Below are 15,894 nucleotides of genomic sequence, written 5' to 3'. Positions count from 1 at the left end.
GAGAGGGTGTCTGTTTACCGAATCTGAACTGGGAGCTGGTTCCACAGGAGAGGATCTGGATAGCTAAAGGTTCTGCCTTCCATTCTACCTTTGGAAATTCTGGGAACCACAAGTAGGCCTGCATTCTGAGAGCGAAGTGGTCTATTGGGATGGTTTGGTGCTATGAGGTCTTTTAGATATGATGGAGCTTGACCGTTATGTGTATAACAAGCTGCATGGACCCCAGTGGTGTTTCTAAAGTTGTTTTAATTAATTTGTGCATTTCTGGCTCACCTTCAATAATTAGTGAAATTGTTGTTGTGTTTTTTGAATTTGGAAGAAATTTTAAAATGACAAATTAATGTTTCCAAGCACCCTTTTATCTAAAGAGTATTCCACAGCATATATATGTCAAAGTGTCTATGGGCAAAACATTGAACCCCCAACAGCCTTTTTCCCATCCTCAGCTCTGCAGTGCTGGTCCAAACCCTGTAGAAATTGGGAAGGGTTGCGTCAGGAAGTGCATCCGGCGTAAAAACTGTGCCAAATCAACATGCGGACAACATTCCTCTGTGGTGACCCTGACCCACAGGATAAGCCAAAAGGACAAAAATAAATAAATAAATAAATAAATATTATCTCCTCTGAAATCAGTAAAACTCTAATTTTGTTTTGTTCTTTTAACAAATTTGTAGGGGACTTTCTTTAACCATTTATAAACGTTATTCTGTTTTATACCAATTTGTGATCATAATACATAAATAATGTATATGCATAAATGTATTTATGTAGTTCATTTAAGTGTGATCAGGAGCTGCTAAAGCAAAGTGACAAGCCCAACATATTGCTGTGTATGTACATAATATATAACAATATATGTATATGTAATCCCCCCAAATCCAATCAAACATACATAACAAGCCTGTTTTGAAAAACAAGTAGACAATACAGATATTTTTGTATTAAACGATGGAGAGTAAAAGTAAAACGCTGTCAGATAACTAAATAAGGACTAAAGTAAAGTAAAGATATCTAAAATATATGTATTTAGGTAGTCTAACAAAATATTTGTACTTCGATATTAAAGAAGCAGTAAATCATAAGGCAGACTGTGAGTTTTTTACCATTTATAACAGTCTATATGTAGTGCCTACACCTGAGTCTTATGTCTTTGTGTCTAACCCAAGCAAAGTGCTATGTTTACACAGCTTTAATTCAGTTTGTTTGTCTGTTTAAAATACAAAATAGATTTATATCACCTGCCATTTTGGTGCTGTTCTACTTTTATTGTATTATTTATCGTATGCTATTTTTGTTGTTGTAACTGACCACCACTGTCCATAGCCTTAATGTAAAAAAAAAGGTCAAATCTCTAAACATTTAGTGTAGATGAATATTATTCATCAGTATTTTTCTAAACATGTGCATTACTGTAAAAAACCTGCACAGCTATAACAACAGAGCCATGATGTTTGCTGAGTCGTAATGTAACTAACACAGATGAGGTTAAGGTACATCACCACTGACACTGACACTGACACACACACACATACTGAAACTTTGTCCTCTCATCTTCAGATGAAAAGTAGAGACACTCTGTGGTTGTTGTCACTGATGGACAGTGTCAGTGACCTCCCATATGTCCCATTTTTGTGAGCACAATATTAGAGAAATGTTTTAAGGAAATTTCATCAAAGTTGTAACAAACATCTCATTGGATCGAAAATGTTTTTCAAAGGTAAAAGGTCTTTGACCCACGTCCATTTATGGACTTTATTCAGCCGTAGGCAAGCTTCAAAGCACCCCTACAGTAGTATGGAAAACAAACGTTAGAGAGTACTAATTCCCACTGAAGGAAATACACACAAAATATTGTTACATTTACAATCACTACATCTTTAGCTCTTTTATGTGTTTTTCTCGTGCTACTTTATTGAATAGACCTTTCTCTTTTCTCTCTTCCTCTTCTTTCTTTCGGTTTCTGCACTGTGCCCCAGAAGACTTTAACTTTTTCATGCTGCAGTCTGGGGATGTCACCATACTGCAATTTCTAACTGCAATACTGTAGCGTAATAAACAGATTATTATATTTGATACTACTTTTATTCCTGGGGGAAAACTAAATTTGAGGTCTAAAATTTTAACTTCTTATTAAACAACAGGGACTTGATCCATGTATATGTGTTCTGCTACAGTCCTGTTCACTTTCTTAGCTTTATTTGAGTTGACATCATACTTTTTTTGTCGTTCAAATTGTGGGTGTAGGATGGGATAGGCTGGTACTGGTAAATATTACTCTTTCTTAAGAAACTTTTTTTTTCTCTTTAGACCAGGGCTTTTAGAAATAACTAAATTACTGAATCAATCTCAAAAAGGGGTAGGAGAATTCTCCCACTGAACCTGATGCAGTCTCATTGCTGTTGCACAGTGCAGCTGCGTGATGTGTTTAATGCCAGTCTGTGTATTTACTTAAACAATTTGGACAGTTTACCTTCTGCAGATGCTAAAGTCTCCTTCTTAAACATAGCCCAAACTCAAACTATTACAAAAATAAAAAGAAAAACATTTCTTCTGATACCCCTCCATCTGGCATCACCCCAGGCTTCCACCTATATGGCATTTGTCTAAAAACAGCCCTGTTTTGACCTCATGTCCCATTCAGCACAGTGCTTTGTGTTAACATTTACATTTTGTCATTTGACAGATGCTGTTAGTCATAGTGACTTCCAAAGTGTCTGTCGGTTTTCTACATGATACTAATAATAATAATATTGCAATTAATCTCTAGGTCACTTAATAATGTTTTGCCAATGTCTGTTCTCAGTTTTAACAAATCCAAATCTGAGTTGCCTGCTATAAACAACTTCAGTAAAGTAGAAATTTGCGGATTTACAGAGTCTGGCCAGCAGAAGTCACTATTTCTCTGTCATGTTCTTTTTCACTACAAACCATAGACTGACAGTTTTTTAGATGAAAAATGTACAGAAAAGTGAATAAATACAATAACATAAAAACAGTACAAAAACACACACATGCAATTACAAAGCAGGTATTGTCCCATTATTCTTATTGTTTTCATGTTATTTTAGAGAGTTTATAAGATGTCTAAAATCATGAGGGAAAACCACATTATAATTAACAGTTACAATAATTTTGTCCTTTCCAGTATAACATATTTTAGATTTAATGATCTGCAATTAAGTAATAATTTGACTTATTTGTTGAAAAAAAAATATAAGCTCCAATTGAACGAGGTTACAGCTCTGCCCTTTTTAAAAAACATTAAATGTTTTACTCCTCATTTCACTGATGATCAAATAGGTTTTGCCTGACAAATAAAAGCTTAAAACATGACAAAGACGTCAAACTAAGTTGTGTTAACAGAAACACTATAAATGTTGTTTTGACTGATGCAAAATAGAACGTCTAGGAAGAGAAGTAATCCAGAGGATGGCAGCAACGCAACGTTTGGGAGGCCCGCTTCCAAATGATTAAAATAGAAGAAGAGTGTAGCTTGATGCTAGCTAGCTAGGTTTGCGTTAGCAGCGAGTCTTCGTAAATCCGTCATCGAATTTTGTGAGTTTACACAACTTTTAGTTATGTCGTGTCCAATATTAGCGTGAGACATGCAGAATAGGTATAGCGAGGTAGGCTTTGTCCAGCAGATACTCGGTTTGAATTTAGTGCCGAGAAAAAATGGAACATACAGAGGTAACGACACATCTCTCAGCGACTTTTCAGGTGGGCTAATTCTTCCTAACTTGTTAGCTGTACTGTACTGTTACCAATGTTGAAATACATAACCGAAATGTTTCATAGGCCAGATGAATATCAAGTTTTAGCGTAAGGCGTGTCATTATAAGGCTTATTGACTCGCTACTTGTGTGTATACTGCATTACTTGGTTAACTAATGCTACTGTTCCTGTAGCTAGTGTAACCCAGCAAATGATTCTAACTACTTCTCGTTGGGCAGTTGCTAATAAAGGTGGTCAATTGCCATTAATAATAAGGCAATGTAACGTGATTTCACAACTTCATTTGTGATTGAAACCTGTGTTACTTGCGTTTAGGAAAACTGTAAAAAGTACAAAATATGTCCACTAACGTTATAAAAATCTTATTTCTTATGTTGTTTCATAGTTTAGTTAAATGTGTATTAGCGTTGTCTTTTCAGTGGAACGGAATTATGGTGTATCACAGATAACTAGTTGTGTTTATTATACACTTTAGTCACAACAGAATGCACAGTGGAAAATATAATGTAGTGTATTGAAACGGCTGTTGTGCATAGACTCCACTTAAAGTGGCTCTGCCGAGGTAAGAGTAAAATATTTTACCAGGAATGTGTCCACAGTGTTTATGTTGCATTATTCATGCAAACACAGTAAGTTTAAATACACCATAGTCTGAGCTTTTGGTTAATGCTGTGCTGCCCATTTTTTAAGGATTAGTATCTGTTGTTCTTTACTATTCAGGGCTCTAACACAGTCACAGGGTTAGGGTTAACCTTAACAAAGGTTTAAGAGTACTTCGCTTTGACTGTGTATTGAAGGATCTTATTTAAAGCTGTCATGTATGTGCTAAGTTTGGGAAAATAATAAGAGATTTGCGATTGTTAATTTAAGGCACTGCCTTTATGTTTGTGTGTACATTTTAAAATTAGCATTAATGTGATGAGGAAAAGGATTTGTTTTGGTCCCAAAAGACCAAAGTTTGGGACTTGACCCTGCTTTAGGAACACTTTCCCCTGCACATGAGTATCCATGATAACTGTTCCATGAATGGATTCTCCAAGCTTGGAAATTTACTGAATGGGTCTTCCAAATCATTCCTTCATTTCACTCCAGAGTGAATAATTTTAGAAATCTTCTTCATGCATGATCCTGCCTTTTTGTCTATTCTAATGTGTGCATCCTTTTGTGTCAGTCGTACTTTTGTAAAACTCCTGTTCTTCATAGAGGAAATAAAAGGATCTGAGCCCGAAAGCTTGGATAACCTTAATCAACAGTTGAATCATGTAATTACTGTAGCTTGCCCTAGTGCACTTTGGAGCAGTACACAATTTGAGCTTTCATTGATATAAAGAAATGTCTAATGGAATTATTATGTTTTTGTCCAGAGATGTGGTATGGAGTGTTTCTTTGGGCAGCAGTCTCCTCACTGGTGTTCCACCTGCCTGTTGCTCTGCTCTCCCTTGCCACTCTGCACCAGCACAAGATGGCCCGGTTCATGCCCATTGCTATTGTCCTCATGGGCATTGTGGGACCAGTTTGTGGTGGGGTCCTCACCAGTAAGTGAACTGTGTGTGTGTGTGTGTATATGTATGTGTGTATATATGTGTGTGTGTGTGTGTGTTTTTATATATATATATATATATATATATATATATATATATATATATATATATATATATATAAAAACCTCCTAAAACTAGAGAACATGGTCTATATTGGATAGCATTAGCTTGTACAGGTGTACCTAATGAAATGAGAGTGTGTGTACACTACAGATGCACACACTCACACAAACACACACACTACAGAACTACAGATAACTAAATATAATGTGGAACTATACATACAAAAGCACACACAGTTGGATTTTTTTCATTACAAATTATCTTTATTTCAATTCATATCAACTTTTATTTTTATAGTCAAGACTGTAAAGATTACAGACAAAACCCAACAATTCCACCTTGAACAAGCGCTAGGCAATAGTGGAGAGGAAAAACTCCCTTTAATGGAAGAAACCTCCAGCAGGTGCTTATTTTCAGTTTTACATAGATAAACAATATATATATATATATATATATATATATATATATATATATATATATATATAACTGACTGTGCAAAGAATGCTAACTTTAATTATGTCTTTATTGTATACATTAATTAATCCATTTTCCTTTTCCTGTCTGATGAGGTGTTCTCTTTTTTTCAAGGTGCAGCGATAGCAGGTGTGTACAAGGCGGCAGGGAAGAGGATGATCTCTTTGGAGGCTCTTGTTTTTGGTGTTGGACAGTCTTTTTGTGTCCTCATCATCTCCTTCCTCAGGGTACTTGCCACCCTTTAGCAGTGCTGAGGTTTGCTTGGCTGGACCTGATGCTGCTGGGTCAACACCATGCACGCCTTCTCTTAGTACCTGACTTTAACATGGTACATGACGATATGTTTAACCAGTCAGACATGATGTCATTGCCTTCTGATGGACCAGGACCAAATGGATTTTGATAAGCTATCAAAGAAAAAGCAGTGTGTAAACTAAAGGTGTGTGTTGTGCAGTGCAAATGTTGTTCTTCCATTCCACTGTATGAGCTCAACTTGCTGCTGGCAGCAGCAAGACAAAAAAATGCTGAAAAAAATCAATCAGGAGAGTTTTAGAAATACTTTATGGTTTGGTTTAGACAACAAGATTGTTTTTAGACATAGTGGTAGTGATATTTCTTTCTGACCAGTTGGTTTTCATGTCACTTTTTGGTACTGCAAAGCTTGCTTTGGTACTTTGGCACAGGTAACACCAAAAAAGGACCCAGGGAGCAGGTCATATCCTGTGTGAAAATGTGAGTAAAAATGAGTTAAGCCAGTTATGTGCAGTGGAAGAGCAAGTTGAGTCTTGCAGCTAGCTGTTGAGCCTTCTATGGCAGGACAGTGCTGAATTCATGTCACAGGACAACCACACTACACAGAGTATGAGCTTTTTTTATTTGTATTTTTTATAAAGAATCTTCAATAATCATTATGTAATGAATCATTCAATTTGCAGTTATGCCTGTGTGATATGACGGGAGCAGGGTACTGGTTTCCCGGATGATGGGGGTTAGAGATTAGTAACAGGATGACACTAACCTCTCTCAGGGTGTGTGTGTGTGTGTGTGTGTTTGTGTGTGTGTTTTCAAGATGCAGATACAGATGCAGCCCTGTGCCACACAAATACAATGTGGCACAGGGCTCATGTGTTGTGGAGATGGGATATGCAACATTCTGGCTTTCCCCCTTGAGGCCTTATTCTGTTTTTTACCTTCTAAATTATTTTCTTATCTTCAGGTCTCTTGCTTCTTCTTTTTTTTTAATTATTATTCTTTTTGTCAAACCTAACTTAAGTCTGACTGCCCATCTGTCAATTCCAAGTTAACATATTCATGTTCCCTTTTAGCACTTAACATTAGAGGGGGATCAACATTGTTTGATATATTTCAGTTATAACTACACATGACAATTTTGGAGTAAATGTTGTTCAGTCCACATCCAAAACCTTCAAATGCAGCCAAGACAATGTCTCAAGAGTTTTTTTTTTTTTTTAATCCCTTTGTCTTTTTGTGAATGAATTGATCAGATGTTTGATGGGGGCATCGAGATTGTCAGAAATGTTTTTTTGCTGTTTGAATGATTTCTGTTTTTCATTTTGTGAGCTGTCAGTTAATTTGTATATATTCTGAATTATTTCTTGATCTTGAGCTTTTCAATCTTTACAACCAAATATAACAATATTTTATTTTTCTGAAGTAAATGTGATGGTTCAAAATATGTGTAATTGTTATTTCTAGTTCTCTCGTGACATGCTTTGGACGTAATATCACATTGGCATTCACAACTTGTCAAACTTTATGTTCAGTAACTATATTTAAGAAAAGCTTGTAAGTGATGCTGTTTAGCCAACTATTTTCTTGAGTAATAATTGGTGACACCAGACCGTAAGTGATGTTAACAGACATCTCACAATAATTTTTATTGCATCTTCAAAGATATGGTAGTACCTTCTTTCAAAGATATAATTAGTAGAAATGTGCAAAGAATTCTTTCTTAATAAGTGATGCATTTGACTCATCCCATGACATTGACATGCAGAAAAGCACTGGCAGCAGTTCAGAGATATACACTTTTTTGAGTGAGGCTTGTTTTTGCCCTTCTGACCAGCCAGAGAAGATCAAACCTTATGTGTCATATGCCAACATGAAAGGGAAGATTGTGCGTATCTGTGAGACTGCAGGCTTTGACACAGGCTTCAGTCCCCAAAGTTTCATGTTGTAGCTTTAATGGTGTACATAAGTACAGAAATATATCACTAAACAAATATGCAGTTAATCCAGGAGGTTCTGGTACAGTTTTCACCTTCACTCGGTATTGCCTCTCACTTTGGCTGTTCCTGAAACAGAAATGCAAAAATCCAAGTAGAATCTTGAATCTATTTTTTATTTTGTGTGTGTGTGTCAGACTAGAATGTTTTTTGTTTTTCTTTCACTTTCGAGCTGTATGGTAAGTGTGGTGCAGATTGCTTTGCACTTCATGTTCAAATTTAAAATGTTTAGTAGCTCACAGGGACGGTGTAAAGTGCAAAAATCATTTTTAAAGTATGTCCAGATTCAGCTGAGCTGTTGAGTTGTACAGTCTTACATTGGTGGGAATGAGAGATCTGTGGTAATGCAAGGGTAGGGTTCTTTTTAATTTTTTCTGTATATGTCCATTTTTTTTATTTTCATATGAGCATAAGGAAGGAGCACCAGTATGAGCTGCTAGCTATCGGTCTATTTATCTATTCATTCATTTATTCATTTGAGGACTTGCGCTCTTAGCTGTTCCTCCAGCAGGTGGTGTGCTAGGCCTATGCCAAGTTAACTATCTGACTAGACCTCACATCATAGTAATATAATGCAAATATCAAACCATTTTAGAATCAAAATCTTAAAAACAATATACTGTAAATAATGACGATTGACTTGGCTCTGATGTGAATGTCTGCATCACCACCAACCAACCTTGGAAGGTTTGGATTTTTTTTTTTACCCAAGACTGTATGCATATATTTACACACACACTGGAATCACATCTTAAACCTTTTTCAGATATGAATTGTGGAATTGCTGGTTGTTGTTTCACACATGTAGCACAGTGGGAGACTTTTGGAGTCAGAAGTATCCTCATGGGACAACTCCACTTGAGTTCAGTGAAGGGTGGTGCCTGAGGGGATGTGTGAAAGAAGCTTTGGACCAGAGGAAATAATAGGGGAACAACAGCTGCTTCTCTGTGTCAATGTAGTTAGTCAGAGACCAAAGTCTTCATATATGTTATAACCAAACATGTAAGAAATCTTCTGTATCTACAGAGGATCATAAACTAATGTCAGAAAACATCTGGGCTGTTGAGGTTAATGTGCTTTACATAGCTGTTAGTTCATATCCACAGTTTCTGCGTGTGGAAAACAGTCCAGCAAAAATGCACATTAAAAAAATGTATAGTTTTACTCAAATGCAATAAAACAAATGTAACAAGCCTGAAAATTTAAGTTGCAGAAAGTTCAGATATTTGCGTTAAAATGTAGGAGTCAAAGTAAAAGTAAAATAAATGTTTAAGAATAGTAAAGATACTGTATCTGACATTTCTACTTAAATACGATAAAAACGTGTTTTGGGCCATGTTAACTATTGTTACGTACCAAGCAGATTACAAATAAGGGTTAAAGGAGGAGGAAGAAGAGAATAAACTGCAGATTTCTCAAAGTATATTTTTAACCCTCTGAGCCAAAAATTATTTAAAGTATTTGACTTCACTCTATAGCTACACAGTAGCTACACTTCAGTCCAGCCGTTGTCTCACATCTGAAAACATAGGTTCAGATGTTCATCACATCACACCTACAGGTAATTTAGAGTCACCAATTAACATAACATCCATGTCTTTGGATTGTGGGAGGAAACTGGAGTACCCAGAAGAAACCCACGCAAGCACAGGGAGAACATGCAAACTCCACACAGAAAAACTTCAACCAGCTGGTGGAGTTGAACCAGGGACCTTATAAGGGGGGAGCACTAACCGCTCCAGCAACATGGTGCCCAGTTTTTCCATAGTTATGTGATTTAGGTTCCCATTCTATCAGACTGAAAAGGTTTTAAATTTAAATTTAAGTACATTTAATTTACTTAAGTGCCGATGGTAAATATTTTATTATGGAATTTTATTATTAAATGTTTTCAATAATATATATTCTTGTGACCAACAACAGATTTTAAACTCATCATTCTAATGTAAAAACTGTAACTGTAAAGGCCACACACCAAACCACTAAAGTGTCTTTCCAGAGTTTCACTAGCATAATATGTATAAAGTATATGTCATGTATGAGCTAAACATTAGTTAAGTATACAATTTGTACCCTATTACTGACATTTGGCTGGCTGTGTGTGTGTAGCTTTAAATGGACAACCTGCCCCGTTTACTGACTTTTGTCGTAAAACAGACTAGATAAAAAAGTCAAGGTTAACATGTCCTTTAAATATGATACTGTCTGCTTTTTTTCTTCCTCTGCATTGTGTTATACATGAGTGGCAGTTTACATTTGTCTAGTTTCCTGAGATTGTGTCTAATAATTTGGGGAGAGCACCTTAGAAAAAGAAGTATTTGGACAGAGACATAATTTCCACCATTTAGTTATAATGTTGTTATAATGTTTTAACATCTGTTTGTGAATACGTTGCACTCAGAATACCTCAAGTATGAAACCCACAGACATCACCAGAAGTTGGGTTTCTTCCCTGATGATGTGCTGCCAGGCCTCTACTACAGCTCTCTTCAAATCCTGCTTGTTTTCGTTGGTTTACCTTCAAGGAAGTGACAAGTTTCTTTTTAGGTCAAGTGACTGACTTCACCAGTGTAGAACATTCAACTATTTTGCCTTTAATATCTTGGGTTTCCTTCACAGTACGGCCCGTGTCATTGTCCATCTGCACTATGAAACACAATGTCCACTGAGCTTTGAAGCATTTTGCTGAATCTGAGCAGATAATATAGCCCTAAATACTTTGGAGTTAATCCTACTTCTGTTGTCAGCAGTCACATCATAAGTCATTACAAGAGAACCTTTCCATGAGAGAACCATGTGCTTCACAGATGAGGTGATTATGCCTTTTCCAAAGTTTTCATTTCTGTCTTCTACTTCATCGGTGCTTTCTTTCCCATTAAGAATGATAGTTGAGATGGCCCTATGTCTTAGTGTAAATTATTCTGTTTTTTTAGCCTATGATGATTTGCTCATTGGCAGTTTACACTTTAATCTTATCTTAATTGCGATGACAATTTAGTAATATATCTTAGAATGGCTACATAATAATAGAAACATAATTGAAGTTTGATCATATATTTTATAGAAGGTATTGAAGAACTATCAGCATAACATTCTTTTTAAGTTCCTTTATTTAGTTGTTTGTCACTAGCCTCACTGGGCCTTTAGGGCTTGTAAGCTACATCATTTCTGGCCTTGCCAGCGTGCGTTTCACTGAGGAATGGTTTCCGTCTAGCCACTCTACCATACAGGCCTGATTGGTGGAGTGCTGCAGAGATGGTTGTTCTTCTGGAAGGTTCTCCTCTCGCCACAGAGAAATGCTGGAACTCTTTAAGCGTGACCATTAGGTTCTTGATCACCTGCCTGACTAAGGCTCTTCTCTCTCGATTTGGCTGGGCGGCCCGCTCTAGGATGAGTCCTGGTGGTTTTAAACTTGTTCCATTTATGGATGATGGAGGCCACTGTTCTCACTGGGACCTTCAATGCTTCAGAAAGTTTCGGTACCCTTCACCAGATCTGTGCCTCGATAAAATCCTGTCTCGAAAATCTACAGACAATTCCTTAGACTTCATGGCTTGGTTTGTGCTGAGGCATGCACTGTTAACTGTGGGACCTTATTATATAAACAGGTGTATGCCTTTCAAAATCATGTCCAATCAACTGAATCTGGCACAGATGGACTTCAATCAAGTCGTAAAAAGATCACTACGATGATCAGTGGGAACAGGATGCATCAGAGCTCAATTTTGACATATATAAGGACATACACAATACATATGTACATGTGAAAAAAAACTTTTTTTTTATTTTCACGTTATTATTATGGCTTATTGTTTGTAGAATTTTGAGGAAAATAATGAATTTGATCCATTTTGGAATAAGGCTGTAATATAACAAAATGGGGAAAAAGCTAAGCACTGTGAATACTTTCCGGATGTACTAAAAATCAGTTGAACCCTACATGTCTTTCACAGCACAAGGTTCATCAAAGCTGATAACCTACAGTCCACATAATGCTTTTTAAAAAAGATTTATGAGATAAAATATTAGTAGCAAGACTATAGAGAAAAGGAAATACAGTAAACTGACACTTTTTGTTTTCAAGTGCATATTTAAATGATTTGTCCAGGACAAACTGGCAAGAATGTGCATATTATATTAAGCTCACAGTTACACTGGTTATCTGTTTAGTACTATAAAAATAACACACATTATCCATTCTTTTATTCAATCTGGGAATGCTTTCTCCTGCTCACTCTACTCCCCAATATGCATTGCATGTGAGTCGATAACTTTAATAAGTTGATTGACAGAACTACTCATCAACTTTGTCTTTTAACCTGTTTTTTTAACCTGTTTTATGAAAGTTAATTTTAAGTCTGGAAATTTCTGGTGATTTGAGTCATCATCAAGACATTGAAAACACCAGTTGTTATAAAATCCTTGATAATTTCACTACATTATGGAAGCTTTTATGATCTGTCTATGTTTCAGGACTTGCAATAAGCTAAACAACCTACTAATTAAAAATTATATGTGCAGATGAATCCATCAGGAAAAGGATGTTTAGTTCCAGCTCTATAAAAGTCTGCCAATGCACTGCACACACTACTCCCAGTTTTCTACACACTGACCATATTTTTATTCATAAGAGATGGATAAGAGGTAAACAGATACATTATCACAGATCAGAAAACTGGGATCTGGTCTCAGAGGGAGAGGTCTGGAGAGACAGTGGGCTGACTGGCTTTCTGGTCTGGATCTCCCTCTGGGCCGGAATGATAGTCTGTTCTCCCTCCTCTTCTTTTTGCTTAACTACTGCTTCTTCTTCTTGTAGTCCTCCAGGTGAGACAGAATCCAGCCAGAAGGACCCATAATGGCCACAAACAGGGCTGTCATGGCTATTGCGTGTTCCTGAGGATTGCACACAAACACAGGTGGTTGAATTGAGATTGCTTACAGCAACAGCATTTGAAACCACTTTTATTTCTCTAAAGGAAAAATGATGTCCATTATTTTATTGAGGAGAATTTTATTGAGAAGGTGGTAAATACAGAGTCTCATTAGTCTCTTCTGTCCACAGCAGAGACTTTAGGTGCTAAAACTTACTAAAGCTGCAGAACAAAAGAAAGAAAATGATTGAGGTTCTTCTCTTTCTAGTTCAGTGAGTGAATGACACTACCAAGTATTATGTTGTTGTTGTTAATCCAAAAAACCTGACCACTGATTTTCAGGACATCAACATGCCACATCAACATTTTTAACCCATCTCAGTTAGATTACTGGTGTCTCGGTAGAGAGTTCAGATGCCCTCATTAGACCTGCTCTACTCTTTGTCTTTGTGAGTGCAGAGGAAGGTAGATGTAGTAGAGATAACCTACAGTCCTTCACATACAGAGAAATGAAGCACAGCAGATACATCAGCAGGACTGATAGAAATACCACTTTGAAGGTACAGCTAGTTATGAAGCTTTGTGTAAATTGCAGTCTGATGCTTAAAGTAAAGGGGGCAACCCTGTCTCCTAGAATTTAGGGTCCTATACAACTACAATGCAAATGTGATGAGTAGTTTTTAGGAGATGTACAACTGAGACAGTAACATTGATTTTTCAAATACAGCTGGAGGCAACTAGTTTAGCTTTTGTTCACAGATACGCTTGTTTTAAAAGTTCTTCAGGTTTATGGGTTTAACATACACTTCCAACTTCCTGTCTTGCTCCTCGGCTAGCTGGAAATTACCCTAATTAGTTGTCAAAAGCTCCTTCATTTGTTTTTTGTTTTTTCTTCACTTTTCCAGCCTTTTATTACTACCCCTTTTCCACCTTTTTTGAGATCAAATTCCATGAAATGGCAAAATATCTCAGTTCAACATCTAATATGTTGTTTATGATCTATTGTGAATAAATCATGGATTGCATTCTGTTTTTTTATCTGTTTTACACATGCCAACTTTTTTGAATTGGGGTTGTAATACTTTGACTTTTAAACACCAGTGAATGAATGGTCATCTTTTTTAGTCTCCTAGGAGTATTTACAGCACATATTCTACAAACGCTCTCTTTGAACTTAAAACTTTTCAATGCATCAATGTTTTTTCTATTTTAGCAAAGAATGTCCTGGTTTCCTCCAGGCATCTTTCTTTCTTCTTCTCCACTGTTGCCTATTGCTTTCCATAGGGGATTTATTACGTTCTTCTCTATAATTCTGTAGGGTACTTGATGTTAACATGTGCAAGATTGTTTTGGTTATGATTCGGTGCTTTATAAATAAATTGAAAAAATTTTTAAAATTAATATTTAAACAAGGCTGAAAATTCAGTTTACCACAAAAACATTTACATGTGAAAAGACTGTCATACAGGTGACCAACAAAACACAATTTTATAAAGCACCTTTTAACATGGTTATAATCCTTTACAAAGTGCAAATGTTATGTAAATGTTATACTACGCCATAAATGGTTTTCTAGTAATGCTTCTGAAATTAGCTGACAACAATCACTGTCATGCTTAAGCTTAGGTGGGTTGAACCTGTCAATATCTAGTGATAAGGAGGAAAAAGTGCTTTGGTTTATTAGTTATTCTCTCTTTGAGTGAGGATCTTCATGGCCTTATGAGCTAATAGTAATTACACTTTATTATACAGTTGTAATAAAGTGGTTCAGCAGGTTCTGCTACTTCGTGTTTCACAGTAAGGCAATACCTCGTACAAAAAGTAATACAGGAACTTCAGGGCCCTCTTTGACTGTTTAATATCAAGGTCGTTCACTTGACACTTGCTCAACAGGGCGCACAGCGGCTACACAACTCTCACACCAACTTACTACAGTACTAAACTTGAACGCTGATATCTAAAAAATATTACGGAATAAATAATAATCCATGCAGATTGGGCTGTGTAACGCCAACATTTAGAGTATATACCTAAATGCTATTTATATCTGAGGTGAAGAGATGTGTACGTGTTGGAGTTAGGCGGAATCATGGCGAGATTCTGACGCACTTATCGAAAGTGGTAATGCGCGGAAATAAGATATTCAACTTTCCACGTGACCACTGTACTTTAGTAAAAAAAAAAAAAGAATAAATAACTGTAAAATTTGACGCAGTTAAAAGAAATTCAGGGTCCCAACAGAATGTTATATATGTGTCATATTAGCTGAAGATGCGCCGTGACCCAACATAATTGCTATTGACACACTTTGATGAAGAGTAGCTGTTCATGAGAGGTCAGGAGAGTGAACATGAACTCACCCCTAACGTGATATTGTGTTTGGCAGGTTTGGACGTCAGATTAGCCACAGGGACCAGCTGTGTCCTCAGGGTGCTTCTAAACAAGCGGTAGACGGTGGGCAGAGGCATAACAACGGCTTCCTGCTGCTATCCCGATAGACTGGAGAAGACACGGACAACACAGTAGTACTGTAGGCCTGCAGAAACTGATAGCAGTGGGTACGTGCCAACAGGCGCAACTGGTGTGCACCTGTGTCTGTGAAAGAGTTACTAGGGCTCTAGTTATGTTCAACCCCCAGGCACAGCCGGAATTTAATTGGCCGCCTCCTTTCCTCCCACCACACCGGACGCGCGTCTGTGTGGTACCGCAGTCAGGCGCTGAAAACAACTTCCAACAGTTCAGTTGCACACACAAGGAACCATGGCTTTCTGCGTTTAGGTCTAAAACTTGGTTTACACTCAAAATTAATGAAATTATTTATAATTATGGTCCGTGTATCATTTCTATAATAATTTATTTCAATGTGGCAAATCAAACCTTGTTGGTTTTGTAGGCGTCAAGAAAAAGGGAGAAAACGCCAGTTTGTTGTTTCTATTCATTAGAAATCGGAAATAAACATACATA

General features: G+C 36.7%; 2 protein-coding genes across 2 annotated transcripts; one reads left to right on the top strand and one right to left on the bottom strand.

The window, feature by feature from the left end:
* The first annotated feature begins 3,462 nt into the window (after positions 1 to 3,462).
* Positions 3,463 to 7,507, top strand: tmem170a (transmembrane protein 170A). The gene is made up of 3 exons (XM_067500847.1): positions 3,463 to 3,720; positions 5,100 to 5,270; positions 5,928 to 7,507. The coding sequence occupies exons 1-3, from the start codon at positions 3,606 to 3,608 to the stop codon at positions 6,056 to 6,058; spliced, it is 417 nt and encodes a 138-aa protein (XP_067356948.1). The 5' UTR covers positions 3,463 to 3,605; the 3' UTR covers positions 6,059 to 7,507.
* Positions 7,508 to 12,656: 5,149 nt separating this feature from the next.
* Positions 12,657 to 15,553, bottom strand: cox8b (cytochrome c oxidase subunit 8B). The gene is made up of 2 exons (XM_067500848.1): positions 15,291 to 15,553; positions 12,657 to 12,952 (listed from the first exon to the last, which is right to left on the bottom strand). The coding sequence occupies exons 1-2, from the start codon at positions 15,396 to 15,398 to the stop codon at positions 12,854 to 12,856; spliced, it is 207 nt and encodes a 68-aa protein (XP_067356949.1). The 5' UTR covers positions 15,399 to 15,553; the 3' UTR covers positions 12,657 to 12,853.
* Positions 15,554 to 15,894: the final 341 nt, after the last annotated feature.

This window comes from Channa argus, chromosome 4, assembly GCF_033026475.1.
Source record: "Channa argus isolate prfri chromosome 4, Channa argus male v1.0, whole genome shotgun sequence".
Lineage (NCBI taxonomy): Eukaryota > Metazoa > Chordata > Actinopteri > Anabantiformes > Channidae > Channa > Channa argus.
Note: the sequence above shows the minus strand (reverse complement) of the source record. Positions and strands in the feature narration are given on the sequence as shown.

Excerpts from the sequence above, each read along its gene's own strand:
- tmem170a (XM_067500847.1), top strand. The coding sequence starts at position 3,606 with ATGCAGAATAGGTATAGCGAGGTAGGCTTTGTCCAGCAGATACTCGGT. Across the intron at positions 3,721-5,099 it reads ATCTCTCAGCGACTTTTCAG|AGATGTGGTATGGAGTGTTT; the intron begins GTGGGCTAATTC and ends GTTTTTGTCCAG. Across the intron at positions 5,271-5,927 it reads TTGTGGTGGGGTCCTCACCA|GTGCAGCGATAGCAGGTGTG; the intron begins GTAAGTGAACTG and ends CTTTTTTTCAAG.
- cox8b (XM_067500848.1), bottom strand. The coding sequence starts at position 15,398 with ATGCCTCTGCCCACCGTCTACCGCTTGTTTAGAAGCACCCTGAGGACA. Across the intron at positions 12,953-15,290 it reads AACACAATATCACGTTAGGG|GAACACGCAATAGCCATGAC; the intron begins GTGAGTTCATGT and ends TGCAATCCTCAG.